This window comes from Syngnathus floridae, chromosome 12 (assembly GCF_059516105.1).
Source record: "Syngnathus floridae isolate MCC-2025c chromosome 12, RoL_Sflo_1.0, whole genome shotgun sequence".
In the NCBI taxonomy this organism is placed as follows: Eukaryota; Metazoa; Chordata; class Actinopteri; order Syngnathiformes; family Syngnathidae; genus Syngnathus; species Syngnathus floridae.
This window is the reverse complement of record NC_142424.1, coordinates 1884597-1905127: the sequence shown is the minus strand read 5'-3', so window position 1 is coordinate 1905127 and position 20531 is coordinate 1884597. Positions and strand designations below refer to the sequence as shown.

Below are 20531 nucleotides of genomic sequence, written 5' to 3'. Positions count from 1 at the left end.
ATTTTGACTTGAAGTTTAATTAGAGCAGCGCCTATGCTCACTAAGGTTGACACGTGTACCACTCGATTAAAAATGGATCATAGTCTCAAAATCTTCTACAATTATTATCGATATTGTGTACGACCTGTAAAGTCAGTCTGTCGTGTCGAGTTATTGACCGACATGTCCTGGTGCGTTTAAATGCTTTGGTAAAAATCTGAGCTAACTTCTGAGACAAAAAAATATGATGATATAAAATGCAGAGTGGATTGATCTAATTTTTTTAAATCTAATAAAATAAAACATTTGAATGTCAGTCCCAGATTGTTGCTTTTAGAGTTCCGCACACGCAGTTTAGAAAACAGAAATTAAGCTATGCCGAAATAAATATAGTCACACAGTTAAATCAAAAGACTTTTATTTGCACATTTATAAAAGTATTTGTGTTGTTTACATCAACTCGCCCCTCCTATGCCGCTTGCTGTCAATTTCACCAAAAATGAACTCGAGGAACGAAAGAGAAACGAGAACCACTCCACAAGCTTGCATCTGTAATGTTACTTTTTTTTTTCACCAAAAGAGAGGAGAACAGTTATTACAGCTTCATATAAACTAACATAAATTAATTTTTGAAAAATCACAACCTCTGTTCAAATACATCTAAAGCAATCAACAGGCTGCTTGAACCTGCAGCAGGTGCACCAGGGGGGGTTTTGTTGGAAGGGCTCATTTAAAAAAAATAAAAGAAAATATTAACTGGTGTGATATAGGCAAAAATTGTCATTAATTGAATTGGCATTTTGCATCAATCAAAAACTCCAGCTATAAAAGACCACATTTTGAATATATTGATTTCCATATAAGGGAACACCTGTAAATTAATTTTTGGGGATGGGCTAATCTAGCCTATATGATCAACTGCATCACCGTGGTGTGAAAAAGACACAATAGATTTAAGAAAAAAAAAAGTCTCCTCTGTCCAATGTAAAATATTCTTATTTACAAATTTTTACAGGTTAAGTCAAAAATAATAATTTACAAGAAAGCAAATTTTTGGATCGTTCAAAAGATGCACTTGTAGCGTCGTCGCAATATAACAAAATCATTATGGTAAAAAGCAACAGCATGGAACGACGAGAACATATTTAAAAATACCAGATGAATCTAAATAAATACATAACTTAGAGCCTTTGATTGATACGGAAATATAAATAAGCCATAAATAAAATTCCCTCAAAAAGGAGTAGTGAAAAGTTCCCTCTTGGACGTTCGTCTCTGATTCGCACCAAAAAAGTTCGCTTTTTTCCCCCCCTCAATAATATTTTTCGTTTCCCGTGTCTTTCGTTTTTGTTCCGGTTCTATCCGGAGGTCCGGCTCACCGCTGCTGGCTCGGCCGGGAGAGCACACCGGACATAGGGGGTAGAGGCGGCGGGGGCGGCGGCTCGCTGCCTCCCTGCAAGCCGTGCAGCAGGATGCGGGGCACCAAGGGCCTCTGCAAACTGGGCGGCGGCGCTGACGGGCCCCTGTACAGGTAGAGCGCCGCCCCCGGGTCCAGGTTGGACACCAGGCTCTGCGGGTAGAAGTATGGCGACGGGAACATCCTTTGCAGGGCCGAGTAGTTGCCAGCCTCGGCCAAGAGTTCCAGTCCCACCGCCGTCTGACGCTTCCATTTGGTCCTATTAAAAAAAAAAAAATCTATTAACTTTTCGTTTTATCTCCGAAGTGGCCAATTAAAAGGCGGAGGTAGCCATTTGTTTATTTATTTATTCATCTATCGATCTAATCTATCAATCGGTCTTTAATAGTCTCAAGCTGCCTCTTGTATTCACACCTCAAAAACGTCGGCGTGCACTCGACGCAGGTGAATAATTCATATTCAAGATAATTGAGGAGATATAGTGCTTTCTTTGAATTATTGATACACACACATGCAAGCATGCATTATTCACAAGCCAAAGTGTTGTTTTTTGTATTTATTTATGACATTTAGATGCCCGGGTGTCGAAGCTGCGGACACATTCTGGCTTAAGATAACACTTTACAAAATCTGTTTTTGCCTTTTAAAAAAATCATATCAAATGTCAACTCATTTTCTGTAAATAAACAAACATGGAGGATAATTGATACCGTTTTTAAAAAAAATACATAAAATAGTCATTTAAATTGCGACGAAAATAGAAATTATTGAGATTTATTTCAAATTATAGTTATTAAATTGAGGTTCAATCAAAGAAAACAAAATCTAAATCCAATTTTCACTATAGCAAAACTTTTAGTTGAATTGCTCAACTTAAAATATTTTTTATGTGGTGCAGTGCAGTCAAATGAGCCGCTCACACCTTCGGTTCTGGTACCAAGTCTTGACTTGCGTGTCTGTGAGGTTGAGCGAGGCGGCCAGCTCCATCCGGTCCTGGACGCTCAGGTACTTTTGGCGCTCAAAGCTGCGCTCCAATTGCGCCAATTGGTGGTCCGTGAAGGCCGTCCTGGCCTTTCGGGGCTTCTTAAGCCGGACTTGGGGACTGTCTCTGCTACTGGAGATCTCCCTGTCTCCCTCCTCTTTCACTGCAAAAAGTGGAGGATACATTCAAATCTGAATGATGATCATTTGTCGCGCACACTCGTGACTTTGGAGTCCAAGTGCCCCCCCCCCCCCTCCAGTTAAATTATTTTTTTTTACACGCCTTTTTTGATATTACATCACATGCACAGCATTGCAGTGGTTGAACTTTTTATTGCACAGATTTTGTATGCTTGAATTATTATTTTCTAAATATTGCGTTTTCTTATTTCGGCACGTGTAATATAGAGCATTATTGCGAGGGGGGATTTATGTAATCCGATCAAAATATCCTCCTGGTGAATTTTCTTTATTATTTCTAATTTGCTTAAAATGTTTGATGTTTTTTTTTTGTAGGTTAGAGCTCTTATTTTGCAGCCCACTAGTCCTTGAGCAAATATATTTCCCTTTATAATTTGCAATGAATCGCTTCCGTTATATCCCTGCAGCCTTCAATTTGATTTTTCTGTGTGTGTGTGTTTGACGTCAGCTTCCCCCTCCTGCGTGGAGTCATGTCAGGGCGAGTACTTTGATTTTAACACGCAAAAAAAAAAAAAAGACGGGGGTGGGGTAGGGAGGGGGGGGATCTTTTTGGTCGTCTCAAGCATGCAGCCGCACAATAATCCGCCTAATTGAGCCACCAGGGAAAGGACAAGAGCGTCCGCGGGAACTTCACACACGAGCGTGGAAATAAATGAGTGGCTGGAACTCAAGAGCCGCTCGGCCTTGAGCACCAACAAATGTGATTAGTGGCGTGGACAAATTGCATCAAATGTGCTGATATATCGGAGGAGGAGGAGGCTTGCTGGGGAAGAATCAAAAGCTTCCGTGCATGCATGGAGACGCTCGCCCTGCAGGCTTCTTCCACTCAAGACGTCATCGTGCATATGCGCGATGACTCCAAAAGATGGCGACGATTATCGCAATTGTTTTATTATTGCATAGAGTTTTATTGTTTTTATGAGAGTGCAATGTGCACGTTTTGGGATTTCATAGTCGTGTGTGTGTGTGTGTGTGTGTGTGTGTGTGTGTGGTTCTAATTTCGGCGTAGCCTGCAGCAGTGGACTTCTTTTCCACGAGCCGTTTCATTGAAGTGTCAGTGTGTGCAGGTGACATGTCTGTTAAGGCTGACATGATTGGAAACAGATCGAGCTTTCATGATTTTTATCTGGAGCTCCTACTCTTCAGACCCCCACCCCACTCCCACCCACCCACGCTCCTATCTCGCCCGCCTGCCTTCTATAAACATGCCATCTGTTTGAAATAGGTTTTAAATTCAATATAGTAAATAAGAGCGATCACAATTTATATTGTAGTTTTTTTAATGTTATCTGTTGGAATAATATAATAATAATTCACAAATGGATGTTTATTAAAACCCAGCAGTCTCTCGCTGTGACAAAAAATAAATAGTTTGGACAAGATCTTACTATTCTATTTATTAATTTGGGATAGGAAATAATTTCTGTGCAAAATATAATCACAGTCACGTCCCAGAAAAAAATAATCGTGTCAAATTGAAACTTTGACATATACTGAAAATATTCCTATGTTTGCCGAAACTATATTTGTAATATATTCCCTTAAAATACATTTTGTTTCAGTTTGTTTTATTGACCAATTATATATCTGCGTCTCTGCAGTTTTATAGCTCTTCTGCAATTACTTTTATTTTTTTATCAAAGTTAAATAAATTAATTGATGTTGTTTTATTCCTTATTTTATTTAATCACCGATTTAAGTGTAGATATTGTTGTGAACTTTTTTTTTTTTTTTTAGATTAAATGTCAATTTACGCTCGGAACAACAATTCGACCACCCCCGACCGATGTGCGCGCTCACCTTTATATTCGCTGTCCGACGACGAGTTGCTGTGAATTTTCTCCATAAAATCGTCGGCAATTTTGGCGACCAGTCTGCCGGCTTCTTGCGTGGGTTGTCCGTTACTGGAGTAAGGCGCGCAGGCGGCCAGAGGCTTACAGTCCGCCAAAATGTCTCTGATAAGGAAGGACGAGGTCATGGTCCTCTGCTGGGACCCGGCCGAGATCCCGGCGGGGCCGTGTTGCAGGTGAGGCGGCAGGCCGACGCCGCCGTGTCCCTGCCTCGGGGCCAGCTCGTCGGCGCACTCCCTCCTGGGCGAGGGCGGCGACGAGCAGCCGCTTTCCGCGTCGGATCTCGGGCTGAACTCCAGGGGAGAGCGGCACTCTCCGGCCAGGCTGTCCCCCTTGGACAGCGGACTTCCGGGCCTGTGGGAGAGCAGCGAGTCGATGCCGAAACTGGAGCCGTTAGCGGACCCCTCCATTGTCTTGACCGGGGCGGGCGGGGGTGTACGGGGGCTTGCTCCTCAAACTACCATTTGGTATTTGAGACAAGTTGATTTTTCTTCAATGTGGTCCAGAAAATGTCCTCGCGTTCGGGAAAAAAAAACGTTTTTCTTCTTATCATATAATAATATGAAATCCTATAAGTAGTCCCTGGCGTCGTCCATCCAGTTCGGGCGTCCAATTGGATTTCTTCGATCACACCCTCTTTACGATTTCACGCCTGGAGCGGGTAAAAAAAAAAAAGAACTCAAGAAGCCGTTTCAGCACCATGGACAGGTACCAGATGGATCGCCGGGTCACCTCGTCTCATTCTTTAGCGCACTGAACGCACAAGGCAGGTGGAGTCGAGGACGTGCATGCGGATGCGCCGAATTGCAGTAAAGTGGGTTAAATAGTCCCAACTAAGGCGAGAAGGGAGGAAGTGGTACCCCCCAAAAAAATGGAAGTTGAGGAAAAGTCAGGAGCTATAGGTTTTAAGAGCGTCGCGTCCACGTGAGTCCCCTGTGACACGCCTTGATTGGCTGACGGTGGACCTCCCTGCACGAGCAGCCCCTCCTTCTGACGTCCCCTGCCTACCGGGCTCATCCTCATTTTGATAAGAGACAGTGGATTCATCAGGAGACTCCGATGCGAGTGTTTACAGGCAATTTTCTCACTGTTTGCTTTCATTACATCATTGATGAGGCTTCTAATGGGGTTATTACGAGGGACTGCTTTTCATCCTTTTGACCGCTTTCTTTTTTTTTTTTGCGTCCCCGAGTTCCTTTATCATCATTTCCAACGATATGGCGAAAAGTGGAAATAAAGAAAAAAAGTGAAGCTTCCAAAGAAGTCTAAAATAAATTCGCTTTTTTTTTTATTTCATTATTCATGCTGAGTGGCGATTGTTTGCGCGATGCTTTTTTTTTTTTCATGTCAATACATTCTTGAATAATTCACTCGCGTTTTGAATGTGGTTGAATAAACACCGCAATGTTTTTATTCTTTGCATTAAAAATACGGGCGCCCCATTTTTTTTTAAATAACCACCAAGGCCCCGCCGTCTTGCTGTCAGCATTTAAAACACAATAAGCATCTAATAGTCCCTGGTAATTGTGAAAGTTCGAGTTGCCTTTGTGTGTTCCTTTGCACCTTAACAGCCATGCAAAAGCATTGTGCGCACTTTTAAGTGCACAGCGCACAACAGTTTGCCCCGCGACGGCCTCGACAGCCCCTAATAATCTAATGCGCACACACACCATGTGACCACCAGATTGGAGGCGCGCGTCGGTCCCAGACACCGGCAGGTTAGTGAATCCGCTCCCGGCTCCCATGGGGTCCCATCACGGTTGCAAGCTGTCACGAGTGAGGCGGGGACCAAGCAGGCTGATAGCAGGCAGCACACACCCTGCCTGCCTTGGCTGCTGCTGCTGCTGCTTTCTCATGAAAAGAAGCAGTGGGTTGATGGTTTGCGCCATTACGCACCCCCCCCCCCCCGCGCGCTTTTGTCTTATCTCAGTGTTCGATCTCATTCCCAAAAGAAAAGTTGAAACAACATTAAAATATAAATTATTGACGTTTATTAGTTCGCACAAAAAGTAAGCTTTGCATTATGCAAGCAAGTTTTAAATTAAGTTGGGGGGCATTAGGAAAAAATATATTTTATTATTAAAATTCCGGTAAGCCTATTTTCACCACAGCAAAACTCAAAATATTTTTTGACAAATCACCCAACCTAAATTGTTATCGAAGTTTGAAATTTTGAGTTCACCCAGCTTTTTTTTTTTTTACACAGTGTAGTTGTAAATAAATGATAACGAGGTTAAACGACGACTTGGCTTTTGTGAAGGTCTGAGTGTGGAACTTCCTCATGGTGGTTTAGTAACGTCTCCAAAGTCCTCATTTGTGGAACTGAAGTGAAAAATTCGTTTGATGGGTCAATATGAAGTCTTTGTAGTCATTTTTACCAAATCCAAGGAAATAGTCAAGATTTATTTTGCAGAGTACAAAAAAATCAAAACGTTTGCCTGCATGACTTACTAATAAATATGTTTAATTTTATTTTACATTACATCTTAAGGTCCAAAAAAAACATTTGTAGTTATTTCAAATGTACCGTATTAATGATTGATCATGGTTTAAAAATATTTGACTAAATAATTAAATGCAGGCAAACAAAAAATCAAACTAAAGTCACAGCCAACGACTGCTTGTGTGATATTAACGACTTAAATGTTTGATTCCTCATAAACGGTGCCAAATAAAATAATTGCAACTTTTTGGCAGTGTTATATAGCCACTGCGATTATTTTTTTTTTTTGCATTGATATATTTGGCACTCATTTAACTTCAGCTGGGATTGTTTTTCTATAATAGCAGTTTAATTATCAAAGTATTCACAGCCAACGTTATTATTTACTATAGTGGAAGCAAACTTCCGATTGGTGGATTTCCTCCATAACTGGCCTGTGAGTTTTGATCGCGTTTCAGCACTTTGTTTTGCGTCTCGCGGTTATTCCAAACTCTCTCATAAGCTTTTTCTAATAAGGCCTGCTGGGCCTCTTCAGCTTGCCGCTTTTTTTTGTGGCAAAACAAGTGAGATGAGCTGCAGCTTTTTATTCCCTTGTTTCCGTTAAAACGCAACCCAGATAGGGTTTGTAATATTGTTTGTCGTCTTTGAATAAACTTTGTCATTTCCACGCTTTAGCAACATCAAGTAACGCGTGTCTTTTTGAGGACGATTCCCCTCCACAAACAAACAAATAAGAGTGAGCTAAGGGGGGGGGGGGTAGACCTGAACCAGTCATGGATGCAAATAGTGCACCTGAACGCCATCAGGTAGTGGAGTTGACAGAAAATAATGAGAACCCACTGAATCTTTTATAAGGTTAACAGTCACATTTCCCAGTCAGCTGTCACACAAGAAAGAATTTAGCACATGCATGCGGACCAAATAAACCTTCATCGGCTCATTAATGCTGACGGAGGGGAGGGGAGGGGGGGGTCTGGACCGCCAGCCACCGCCGCCACCACCTTCGTTTTGTGTCGGTAATTTGCGGCGGAGACAGAGCCCCTTCTCCTGGAGAGGAAGACGAAAGGAGGTGGGAGAGAGAGAGAGGGGTAGGGGAAAAGGGGAGGGGAGGGGGCGAGGCCCAGGGAGGAGGAGGAGGAGGAGGAGGTAGGGCTGGTGGAAGGATGGCGAGCGCACCAGGAGTGTGATTCTGCTCTAATTGGAAGCATTGGGCATTGTCAACAGAGGATTTTCAGCTGCTCGCTGACAGGTAAAGCCGTCAGAATGATAGCCCACTTGTCAGCGCAAAAGACCAATAAAAACAAACCACTTTTGATTTAATTGGAGGCCTAACCATAATGTGTGTGCGTGTGTTTGAGATAGACCATGTGTGTTGCCTGCAGGGGCCAAGGCCATGGGGAGCCAGGAGGAAGCGTAAAAGATGAGTGGGGGTATTTGTGAAAGGAAATCATCACTCTTACCGTCAGTACGCTTTGGGCCCGCCTCGATATTTGCCACAGTTATCCTGTGGTCGTCATCTTCGGGATTGGCCAGAGGCTTCCACCGCAGTTATAGTTGGAAATGACTTTTAGCATCAGCAATTCACAAGTACAAAAACCAAACTGCCACAGGGACAAGCAAACAAAAAGCAGGAAGGGAGAGGGAAAAAGTCGAGGACAGAAGGCTGACCAGGAAACTGACACGGACAGTATTGTCAGTATTAGGAGTACAGCAGGGGTCAATCTTAGGTCCCTGTTAATTTAGTCATTGCTGTAATCCAAGCAATACACAGAAAATACTTTCATACTTTTGCTATCGGTTGATTTAATATTGTGTTCTTACAGGTCTGGTCCAGTTCTTACTCGTACCAGGAAGTTGGTATCTTTTTTTAAAAACACATAGCTCGGTGTTAAATGTGGACCTAAATATTCTCCTCGCGTTCCTTTATGAATGTTCTGTGCGTATGTCGATCGACAGGACTCCAATGATTGTCAAGATTCGTTTCATTTTTGATAGCAGATTTTCGGAGACTTTGATTTGTCAAGCTCATCTTCAACTGTCATCTGCGCTGCGCTAAAAATAACAAGCCTATCAAATAATAATATGACTAAATTGGCTTTGACTTAAGTGTTTTTCCTTCATCAGCATAAGATCACCAGCGCCCACTACTTCCCCATTCGGCACGGCTCGCGTGCCCTTTGTAACCGGTGTTTTATTATTCTTGACAGAGTTCAGCGAACACATCTGGGCGGGATGAGGCGGGACGCAGGGTCGGTGCCAAGAGGCCCGGAGGTGAGCGAAGAGCCAACGGAGACGGGCGTGGCCACGCCGAGGACGAACATCCATCATGATCAGGCCTCCTGAGGAATGCGGGCTCCTTCAAACCGGGCTTGACCCTCTTTTTGCTGACCTTTGGCCACTTGAGCCAAAACTGAGGAGTCTGACACAAATGAAGTCAAGCAGATCCCACCAAACCGTAAGAACTCATTTCAATTTATTTCTCAACTGCATTGTTTGATTGACTTGAAGCAATAATGCGCTTCATAAAAAAAAAAAAAAAACACTTTGATGAAAAAATATGCCACTCTTCTGACTTGTTGTTTGTCAGAAGCAAGTTCTAAATTCCCCAAAATACATTTGAGTCTCATCTTCAAATCAGAGTACACATTCACACAGTTGGCTCTTGAACTAGCAAATGTTTATACGTTATATTATAGATTTGCCAATCTGTTGCATACTTCAGGAAATAGTATAGTAAAATTTTATTCTTCCCTTTTCAGAACCCCCCCCCCCCCCCATGCGTGGGGATCCCAACATTGCTTTCTGGCCTTAAACTCCCCGTGTCCTAATTTGGCCAATATGCAGGTAATATGTGGGGTCGCAACATCTTAATTATCACACCGCCTGTCAGTGGATCCCCCGCCTACTCCCCCCCCCTCTCCCCCCCTCCCGCCGTGACTTTTATTGCTTCATTAGTATGCTCGGCATGCCCCGGCGCACACCCACACCCCGCAAGCCTTCAAACCTTAACAACTTTTGGCACGTCGGAGTGTGCTGAGGGGATGATGAGGGACCCATCTAGGTTTGTGAGGCTCCGAATTTTTCTTTTTCTTGTCCAAGCTTGCACTCAAACGCTTTGGTTATTTCCACTTGTCAGATCTTAAAAAAATTAGCATAAACTCATCTATTGAACTTTTAAACCAGGTGACTAAACTTTCAAAGCGTCTTCTAATTTTAAAGGGAATATTTAGCCCTATTTCTTTCGCACTCTATAAAATCATTGAAGAAGTGCTATGTTGACATTTTGCCACTTCTTGTCATCTTCAGGTTCAACACTTCATACCTGTTGGGATGAACGCCAGCATGTTAGATTTGCTGTCACGAGCATCCATCGAACAGCCGAACAGGTATGTCCAAAGTGTGTGTGTGTACGTGTGTGTGCCGACAGTGAAGGTGTTCAGCGTGCAGAATAAGACTCCAGAAAATGCTCATTAGAGTTGACCTTGACACTCGGAGCCGGCGTTTGATGGATCGGGTACAGGGCCAAACAAGCCCCTGGGGAGCCATGATCTTATCTCTTATTGTACACACATACACACCTCCCTCCCCATCGCTGACCTGCTCGCCCCCCCCCCTTTCCCCGACACACAAACATACACACGCTCCCGCTACACGCATCACAAGCGGAATAAATCTGTGTCTGGCAGGCAGGGGGGGGGGGCTGGGCCCAGGCGAGTGGGGGTGAGGCCTCGGAGAGTAAGAAGGGAGAAGGTAGCGCTTGAAGAGAGATTGCTGGGGGGGAGGAGGGATGACAGGAGGGGAGGAAAAACACACACAGGGCTAAGAAAAACCAACAGCTCACTGAGGTGTTATTACGCACGTACTGTTAGTCAGGTGTTGTTTTTTTTTTAGCTGCACCAAGCGTAGGTATTGTTTGCTGATTGACTTTTTAAGCTAATTACGTGGAAAGTGGAGAGTGGCAGATATTTGAACTGCAAAATTGTGTATTTTTATTATTATTATATTTATATATTTATGACTTATTTTCATTATTATTTGTATTTTGTCAATATTCTAATATTCGTTCTAATTTCAAGTCTGAAAATTCCAATTCGCTGATCGCGCCCCCGCCCCAACCACCGCTCCCGATCCGAATTCATTGCAGAAAGTTCATAAATTGACGAAGTGAGGAATGAAGATTCCAGATGAAAGCCGAGATTCGGGTGTCTCTGTTCACGGCTCCTTCGTCTTTTTCTCATCTGCCCCTCTTGTCGACGACACACATAATTTAAGGAGACAAACGCACGCTAATGCCACCGGCAGCCTCACATCTCCCCCTCACCTCAACCAAAGCGACATGAGGCAACATCCACCTCCAGGATGGCAAAGTTTCTTCCCCGCCAGCCGGCATCCTCACAAGTGCGCCATCACAGGGCCGCTCGCTCTTTGTGCTCCCGTCTGCGGCAGCACGAAGGGGGGGGAAAAGCGTCGCTTTGAAGTCTTAATTGAGCTTTACCTGCTCCCCCCCCCTCCCTCCTTGTGTTGTTGTTAGCTAAAGTGCGCTTAAACTTTATAATCAAGCCTACAGGGTGTAGCATGCGGCGTGTGAAGCTTGTGATGGCGTCACCAACGCGCTTGTTTGCAAATGTAGCGGCAAGTCGGGTTGCCTTTCGCTCTTGTCAGTCAACCCCAAACAAACACAGCCGCCCTAAAAAGTCATTTGAGTAGAACACAACTAATCCGTGCATTTTCTCCTTTTGCAATCTGCACACGACCCCCCCCCCCTCTCCCTCCACGCGTACACACCTACCTGACTTTTCCATCTGTCAGTGTGTCTATACGAGGCAACCTTAGGAGGGATGGGGAGACTGATGTCTCAGCTCCTCGGCGATCCCGCCAGGAATGTCTTTTGACAGTTGCAGGAGCAGCAGGATACGGCGCAAAGATGTTGCTGTAATTGCACCTGGTTGCGTCATGAAAAAGTAATAATTTGCTGTCAAGGACGTCAAGGTGTCAGCGTTCGGCAGGAGTTGATAAGGTATTGACTGCCTCCAGAGTGCCTGCTCGCTCTCACTCACATTCCTTTAGAAAGTTGATTCCCCCGGAAAGGATGTGGGGAGCTGACGTTGGGGAAGAAGAAGGGGTGATTAAAATAAAGAGATTTTTTTTTATATATTTAAAAAAAAATCCTCATTCTGCAACGTCTATCCCTGCGACATTAATTTTGCCTCCTTGCTCGTTCATAATGCATGCGCAGATTGTGTTCAATTATACATAAGCGATCAACAGGCTAAAGCTAGCCAATGCTACGCAATTAGCATTCCGCTCGCTCCTCCTTTCGCTTTGATTGCTGACGCTCGGGTCGTAACGGAACATTTCTTGTCGGGGGCTCGACCCTGCCCATGTGTATCGAGGGACTTGACTCGTATACATTAAAATTCAAGTACAGCTATAAAAAGTCCCCCCCAAAAAATTCTAGCTGTTGCAAAATACCTACAAGCAGTGTGAATTTTACACAAATCCACATTTCATGGCACAAAATCCCAAAGCTGAATGCTCATTGATTTTACTGGTGACACATGTTCACACCTCTTATTATTATTGATTCAGATATTGATTACTCCTTTATGTCATCATTGTTGTAAAGATGTGTTATCACAGTCCAATATCCGCTGTAGGAAAACGAGCGCAAGCTAGCTAAGGTGTAACGTTTTTTTGTCTAACTGCTTACAGCCGAGCTGCACACATTCAAACCGTGAAAACGATTACGTAATATTCCCTTTGATATCTACGTGCAAATCAGTAATCGTAGGAAGAGAAAAATCATCCGATGCAACGCGAGGGCTTCAAAGGCTGCGCGGCGTTAGCTTAAGCGCTCTTTCTCCGCGTCAAGTGAAAGCCACCAACGCAGCAACACGGCGGTAATCTGCGCTCATTGTTGCCTAATGAAGCGTCAATGGAGCAGCTTGGCCGAGCTTATAGACTTCTCATTGTCACGCACAGACTCCCAGGGTTGATAGATCCAGCGATAAGGGTCAGGATTTGTGGAATCCTTTGGATATTTCCCAGAGATCTAAAAGCCGCTTAATCAGCTCTCGCTTCATCATCTCTTCATCTTCCCATGGACGTGTTCTAGCCGTCCTTTTTACCGCCAGCCTCCTCGGGCTTTTCTGCTCTTTCTTCCGTCGTGTTTGTGTTTAGGATTTGCCCAAGTGGCCCCCGGATCAGTTGACCTGACCCCTTTCGGGCTAGGCAGAAAAAAGGTTCTTTTGGAACGGCGGGCTTCTCTCGCGTCTGTGCGGGTGTGTACGCTGATGCCACACACAGAACTTTGTTTTCACCAAGCACGCACACAATTAGAAGCCTTGTAGACATCAAGACGGGTCTCTGGAGAAAATCTCATTTGGCACAGTCGGTGGCAAAATGGACGCCCCCTGAGATTGTTAACACGGTGACATCATTATGAAATACTGGAGCTTTCAAACAAAGCACACAGAACTGGCTAAATCCAAAAATGTGCTTGGTCTCCCGCTTTTGGGGTATTTTCCGATTTTCTTTTTGTTTCTGGGAATTTTTGCTCACACTCACCCTTGTCACTTGTAAGGACCATGTAGTGAATCTTCCTCGGCCTTTTCTGAAGATTTTTTTGGGTTTGTAAGAATCATTTTCTGTTTTGTGCACCCCCTGAGATAACCTTGGCCACCCCATAGCCCCCCCAAGGGCAAAAATCCTAGCACCGCCAATGGTCACAACTGCTCTGAGGTCTTCAAACAGAATAATGACAATTGGAATGAGCGTAGCGTAACATTCACTTTCCAACAAAGACGGAAAACAATTCCATTGCACTTTTCCGACAGCGAGACTGGAAATTTCCATTTTCCTACTTTTCTGGAACGCAACATCAATCTGCAATCTTTCCCTGGTGCACCGACTGTAATTATGCCTTCTGTCTTGACTTCTCTTGGATCACCAGCATTAAGAATCCCATCTTTGCTGTATATCAAGTATCCCCCCCAACCCCCACCCGCCTCCTTCCTATGGAATTTGTCATCTGAAGTGATTGCTTTGCTCTCCCGCCCCTCAGTGGCATTTAGCGCTTCTCATTTGCATGTACATGCCCTCGCTGCGCGCCACACGGGCTTCGAGATTGATCAGCAATGTTTTATTACGCGCCACTTGAAGGGCTGTCGTGGTGCGTATTGTTTATTGATTAACGCACGAGCACTATCTGTGATTCATGGCCACATTCTGATATCACACACACACGCTTATTCTGTATACGTGCACACCTGAGACCTGGTGAAAAAAGAACCGAAAGCTAGCACATAATCTCGGACTCGTCACCCCACGGGAGTCGCCGTATATTCCGAAGCCTGCGTTTCGCCGAGGCATTTGAACGTAAGCCTTCACATTACATACCGAGCTGACAGATATTGATATGCAAAACAGGAGGATGCAGAAACAAAATACCGATAATTAAGCGAAGATGTTCCGGGTAGACTCGCGCTTTAGAGTGTGCACGTGGGACCCAGCACATGGTAAGCCATATGCCTCTGTGCAGTCGGCGCCATCCTTAGAGAAGTGGGGAGGGGAGGGGGCAAGGGTTGGGGGGGGAGTGTACAAGGGCTGCTCTGCGCAAATGGAGCCACGGAGACTTCTACTGTATCCTTATCGCACTTTTATAGCACCATCAGAAGCCAGTAGTGCTCTTCTGGCTGCGGCGCTGGCGAAATGACACCTTGCGTGACATCAATGCAAAGGTCAAAGGTCAGCCGGATTCCAACGGTTTCATCGGCCAGTCACTAGAATGATTTTATGAATGTCAGGTGCGGCGTTGCGTCTCACAAAGACTCCCGCTCGATTCTCCTTCATTCTAACCCCCCGCCCCCCCACCATGCGTCCCCAAGAGGGGCTTGAGAGAAGCGGGGAGGATTTCGCTGCTGCCGGGGGCGACGGCGTCTCCGTGCCATCCACTTACACAAACGGCAGGATCAGCGCTCCACACAAGAATAATTACAAGATAATGGGTAGTAATGCTGCCCGATCTGTCCCGATTATCTCCTGGCAGCCACCGGCACAGCGCCATCTGGTGCCAGATCTCGGGGCAGCGGCTGCTCCGCCACATGAAAAGGAGCCCGGGCTTAGGCTTAATCTCACACCCCATTCTGTTATTGACTGTCTGCATGATGCTGTATGCAAACGTGAGCGTGTGTGAGCATGTGCCACCTCTGAGATGGTCGATTTAGATCGCCGGGACCCGGAAAAAATAAATAAAAATGGGAGATTGCATTTATATGACACGTATGGGTGACAGCTGGTGTTGCCGAGTGTCTCGGTGAGCGACAGTGAAACAGAATGTTTTTGAGATTCACCAAGCGGCGTTCTATGGACAAGTGTCTGTCACGCCGGGCTGCGGCTGAGCTTAACTCCCCCACCCTGCGTCTTCTTAAACAGGCTCGCTCCCACAGCTCGCGGCCAATTGGCCACGACGGGCCATTGTACGGCCGCCGCCGCCGCCGCCGCGGCCGGAGCTTTAGTGCCTTACAGGGGCTCTTTGTGCTGGGTGTTTACAGACGCTTTACGTTCCCAGCAGGATTCAAAAGCCCCTCAAACTGCTCGACACCTTTGCTGAAACGGAGCAGCCTAGCTCGTAATACCAAAAGCTTTTTGCCCCTTTAGATGGAAGGGTGGAAGAGAGATTTAGATTTAAGTCGCCCGTCCGGAATTGCGGACAGTCGAAGGACACATTTTTACACGTCACGCACTGATTAGAGTGTGTCATTTAATTCAGTGTTGTATAACTTTAAAAAAAAAAATCATGGCTCAGCAAATAAAAAGTTAATTTTGTCATTTTGTCCCAAAATTGGTGATTTTTAGATAATATTTTGGCTTGTATTTTTTTTTAATACTGCATTGGAAGATAAAGGGCATTTCTCAATACAATTAATTAAATGTTATCAAATTGATTTTGAATGGTTTGATCAAATGGCTTTAAGGAGCAGTACAATTTTCATCATTGAGATCGTTTTAAATCATTTATGGCTTGTCTTCATGAAAAAAATGCTGCAAAGATTTTGGTGACATGACACTTTGCGAATTGCCCTAATAGAGCGCAATTGTATTTTGCCGGTTGCACCCAAACAACGTGAGCGCCCACCGCCAACTCCTCACTCACTCCTCGTCCTTCCACCTCAATCTTTAACCCCCGCCCCCTCCAACAACTGTCCTTTTCATTTCCATGCCCAACCTTTGTCGACTGTGGCGACGCTAACGCTCCTAATCCCGAGGTAGGGAGGATAATTTATGAAGCATTTACACCAAGAAGCCCGGCTAATTGGAAGCATGTGTCTTGATAAGCCTCGCCGTTGCACACCAGCAAGCCCCGGGATTCTCCGTGCCTGTCGTTTAACGTCATAATTATCATTTCATCTCTTTTTAAAAAAAAAAAAAAATGTCATTGAGGATGCAAGCTGCCAGGTTGCGAAGGCTGCCATAGCGTCGCCATATGTCAGAGGCCAAGCCGTCATTGAAGAGCGAGTAGAAATCTGTCTTTCATCGGCCGGGACATTTTCCCGCAGCCAAACTGCCCCATCAGTAGAAAAACGAGATGTCGAAGAGGCGCACGGAAGTCTTGACCGCGCGTCCGGAGGGAGGTCAAAGGTCGTATCTGCACTTCTCTCCGCCAGTCGGCTAAGTGGGCATTTCGACGTTTTTTTTTTCCGCTTCACCTCCAGAGCCACGGCCTTATTCTTTCTTTACCGACGCTCATTTACATCAGGTCGTTTGTTATGACTTTATGATTATATATGGGCCTTTGTCTGGCGGCGCGTGTACCTGCGCCGCTCCCAGCTGGTCCCCATTAATAACAAGGCCCTGCTGTAGACAGAGCAAAAAAGACGGAGGAGCTTGTTAGCGTCATAGGCGAGCGCCACGGGGGGGGTGCTACGGTGCGCACGCACCTGGAGTGCAACAAATTTCAAACGCATGACATGATGGCCTGCATTTGTGCACAAAGCCATAATGGCACATTTGCCGAGAAGCGCCGCCGCGTGTAAACGCGTCACTCCGGACGGCGGCCGCGACCGGACTCCATTGTGGATCCCAAATGGCGGCAGAAGCCTGTAAAATCCGCGTCCCCCCCTGATCTCCGCTCCGGGAGTCGGTTGGGAATAAAGGCGTGGAAATAGGATTTATTTAGCACGCCTCATCAAAAGGGAATTAGCAGGGTTTGGGGAGGGAAGAGCAGGCTCTGTTTTGAGCTGCTTTGAATGGCGGGATCATCCCCGTAATCCCCGGCCTCCCTCCTCGCCGCCTGCACCCCAGAAAATCAAGACAATCGCCCCACATTAGCTCCAAAGACTCGCTCGGGCCCCCCCCCCCGACGTCATCAAGCCAATCTGTCGGGCAGGTGAGCTTCGAGCACCTGCTTCCTTTTTCCCCTTCTCTCCTGCAATTCTTATCTTTTAATTCCTCCTCTCCCTTGAAAACACGGCGGCGGAGCTGTCAGACTCGCTGATAGGGGAGGCTGACAGCAGAGATCTGGCAAGCCGACACGCAACAAACAACCGGCGAGCATGTAAACTAAAGCAAACAAAGCCCCTCTCCGCTCCTCCAAAGGCAGGATCCCTCCCACCTGCCACCATGATGCTGATGAAACATACAGTAACACAGAGCAGCCATTAAATGGGCGAACAAGTAAAACACAATTGTACCATATCAGCGGAGGGCTGGGGGGGGGGGCGCTCGCGGCATCTCCTGCTTTCTGTCACGCTCATGAAGCGTGTTCATTATCATCCCCGCTCATGTTTGTCTTATTTGACTTCCTCGGCGGAAGATTTGGCAGCTGAGGGAGATTTGTTACCTGAGGGAAAGTGTCATGCCGCTGGGGCAAATCTCTGCCAATGAGGCATTAAGGTCAACTTCCAGACAAATCGACATCCCGCTCGGGAAGCATCGAATCGAATCGGAAGGGAAAAAAGTAGCATCGATAATTGACAGGGAGCCGAATTTCCAAAACGAGCTCCGTGCGTGTCACATGACCGACTTTCGCTGCAAATGAAGGCAGTTTATAAGTTCCGCTAAAGCTTAAATGAGGCTAAAGTCTACATTTCCAACAAATGAAGTTTTAATTGCGCCGCTGTTACAAGATAAATCAAGATCTACCTCCCCCCTCCCCTCCCTGTTCTTGCTCTCAGGAGGCAACACTGACATTATGGGCCAGAATAAGCAATGGCGCATTCATACAGTGGAGGCAATTCCCGCTCGCTTTATGTATCCTCGCGTCTTTCGTCGGGCCCCGGCAGAGCCATAGCTCCTTTATGTAACACCCAGGAGAACGACTCGCCCCCCCTCCCCCCTCCCTCCGCCACCTCGTGCAGGTAACTAACACCATCAGTAACCTGTCTGCTGTGCACCCAGGTAGCCGGGCCCACCTTCACCCCTCCTCCGTGATGTCCCCTCGTTTCTGTTCCCTTCCTCTCTCCCTGCACCCGTAACCTAATCATCGACGCTCCCCATCGGCGTGATTTATAGCTCACCGCTCGGGCGAAAACCAATAGATCAGGCTTGCGAGAGGGAGGGGGGGGGGGACTCGAGAGGGAAGAACGGGACCGGGAGAAAACTCTGCTGTGATAAAGTACTCTGTGATGCAGATGGAAGGTGCAGCATGTGTACGTTCCACTTTTTAAAAAAAATAATTGTGGAGTGAATCTTGGTCTTGATACTTGATAAAATTCCAGAATCAAACTGAAATTAAAATCCCAAAAAACGATTGCCGCAGCATCTCAGTGGGCTGAGATCAGAACCCTGTTGCACTCCCATTGGGGGACCGGATGAAATTCCCTCGTAAAAAAGTTTTTGACGACAGTGTCTTCTTGTCCCCCCCCTACACACACATACAGATAATTTTGGGATGCGACGATGCAGCTTTTTCAAAGCACTCCCCCTCCTGGCCACCTGGCCTCCACATCCTCCCGTGACCACATGGTGTTCATCCTTGGAGAGTACACTTCATTAAAATCATAGATTGGATTACGGCTTCCAAAAGGGGCTGACCGTGTCCAATCACTCTGCAGCGGCTTTGAATGAACAATATTCTCCTTATGTCTGGCCTCGGCCAAGTCCACACACACACATGCACACGCACGCTCGGCTACCGAGGCCTCCCGGGGCCCGGTACATGGGCCTGACGAGGGGCTGAGGGGGGAGGAGAAGAAAGAGAAATGTCTTTTAAATGACATCCCCATTGTGAGCCGGTGCAGGGCGATAGTACTTTGCAAAACTGCGAACAATGAACGCTGGAAAAATCCTTTATCCGACGGGGGCCCGGCAGCATGCTCTCCATTACCATAGTCATTTAAATACAGTAATCTCATTTTCTGCCTCGGCCGAGGGTGCATGCTAAATTTTCTAAATCAAGGTGGGGGGGTGTACATGGTGTCTAAGGCGTACAGGATTAGTCATCTCTCTGTGTTTGTGATTATAATCTATAAAAGGCAAATACTTGAAAATTGTATTTTAAATATTGTTTCGTAAAATAATTTATTGGATAAATGGATTGTAGATAAAAATCACTGAAATGTTTCAGAGGTGTCACATAATTGGCCCATAAAAATAATAATAACAAAATAAACATCATTTGGGCTTCCACCTTCATTCAATTCCTTTTTTAAATCGGAAACGGTTTTAAATACTTGATCCTAAACAAAAAATTAGCTAATATTTTTTTTTTAATTTAAAAATGTTCACAAAAAGGACTCCACTAGAAGTCAGACTTTTAACACGAGTTCTTAATATTTAAATGATAAATTTAAATGCGTCGTTGAAGGCTTTCAAGAAACTTTTGTAAGTCACCTGCTTTGACTCAAACTTGAGTTTGTACATTTCCAGCTGCTTTTGGGGGGCGGGGGGGGGGGGGGGGAGCATCATATCAGATCACACACAACAAAAGAGGAGCGAGGGGAGAAAAAGCTGTTTCCAGCCAAGCTGTTCTCATTCTTCTCCGCTTCCGGTCCAGTGGAAGACTTGATGAAGTTTAAATGAAGCAGAATTAGGAGATCAAGCGAACACAGGCTATCCGCCCGAGGGATCCCGAGCAGGGAGGGACAGCTGACCTGGATGAAATTGAGAGAAAGAAAACCACGCAGCGAGTAGGCCAGGGGAGGGGTCGGGATGGAGAAGTATCTCCTAAATGTGATAATCTCCAATCACCTCTAACATCAATTCAGTCAAGGCCCGGGTTAATGAGCTCGCGGGCCGATCAAGCGTTATGCCTCGCCCCCTCCCCTCCCCGTTCATTGCTCCTTTTCTTTCATTGGCACTCGCTCTCATCATCATTGTTGTTCTTTTGAGTTAATCCCTCTTACTTCAGCTGATTTGAGCAAGGAGGGACTGCGGGGAGGGAAAAGCCTATTACCCCAGCTTCTCTGCTCTCAACTATCTAAATGCTAACGATGTGAGGGGGCGAGGGTGAGGAAAGCGATGATGGGAGGAAGACGCAGAAAGGGGAAATGGAATGGATGGGAGGACGTGATGCGGAGGTGAGGGAGGGAGCGAGAGAGGGAGGGAGGGGCTAAGCTTCTCTCGCTCTCGGCCTCACCGACAGCGCTTTGGTTTTTTCCAAAAAAAGCGTCTCGCGGAGAAGAAAGCCATCCGTTGTGTTGACCCCGAGTCTTCAAGGTCA

The 20531-nt window shown here is 45.9% G+C and overlaps 1 protein-coding gene and 1 long non-coding RNA gene across 2 annotated transcripts in view; one reads left to right on the top strand and one right to left on the bottom strand.

Annotated features, from left to right (window-relative positions):
* The window catches only part of LOC148389418 (uncharacterized), a 54982-nt gene extending 44409 nt beyond the window's left edge, over positions 1–10573 (top strand). The window contains exons 5-6 of the long non-coding RNA XR_015861785.1: positions 9079–9326; positions 10178–10573. This is a non-coding gene — a long non-coding RNA (uncharacterized LOC148389418). The remainder of the gene's footprint in view (positions 1–9078; positions 9327–10177) is intronic.
* barhl1b (BarH like homeobox 1b) lies at positions 381–5286 on the bottom strand. Its single transcript, XM_088392714.1, has 3 exons — positions 4379–5286; positions 2319–2541; positions 381–1655 (listed from the first exon to the last, which is right to left on the bottom strand). Exons 1-3 carry the CDS (start codon positions 4836–4838, stop codon positions 1355–1357), a joined length of 984 nt encoding a protein of 327 aa, XP_088248840.1. The 5' UTR covers positions 4839–5286; the 3' UTR covers positions 381–1354.
* Positions 10574–20531: the final 9958 nt, after the last annotated feature.

What these genes read in the sequence shown, in the direction of transcription:
- barhl1b (XM_088392714.1), bottom strand. Translation starts at nt 4,838, where the DNA reads ATGGAGGGGTCCGCTAACGGCTCCAGTTTCGGCATCGACTCGCTGCTC. An exon ending in GTCGGACAGCGAATATAAAG is followed by an intron (nt 2,542 to 4,378) that starts GTGAGCGCGCAC and finishes CACTTTTTGCAG; the next exon opens with TGAAAGAGGAGGGAGACAGG. An exon ending in ACTTGGTACCAGAACCGAAG is followed by an intron (nt 1,656 to 2,318) that starts GTGTGAGCGGCT and finishes TTTTTTTAATAG; the next exon opens with GACCAAATGGAAGCGTCAGA.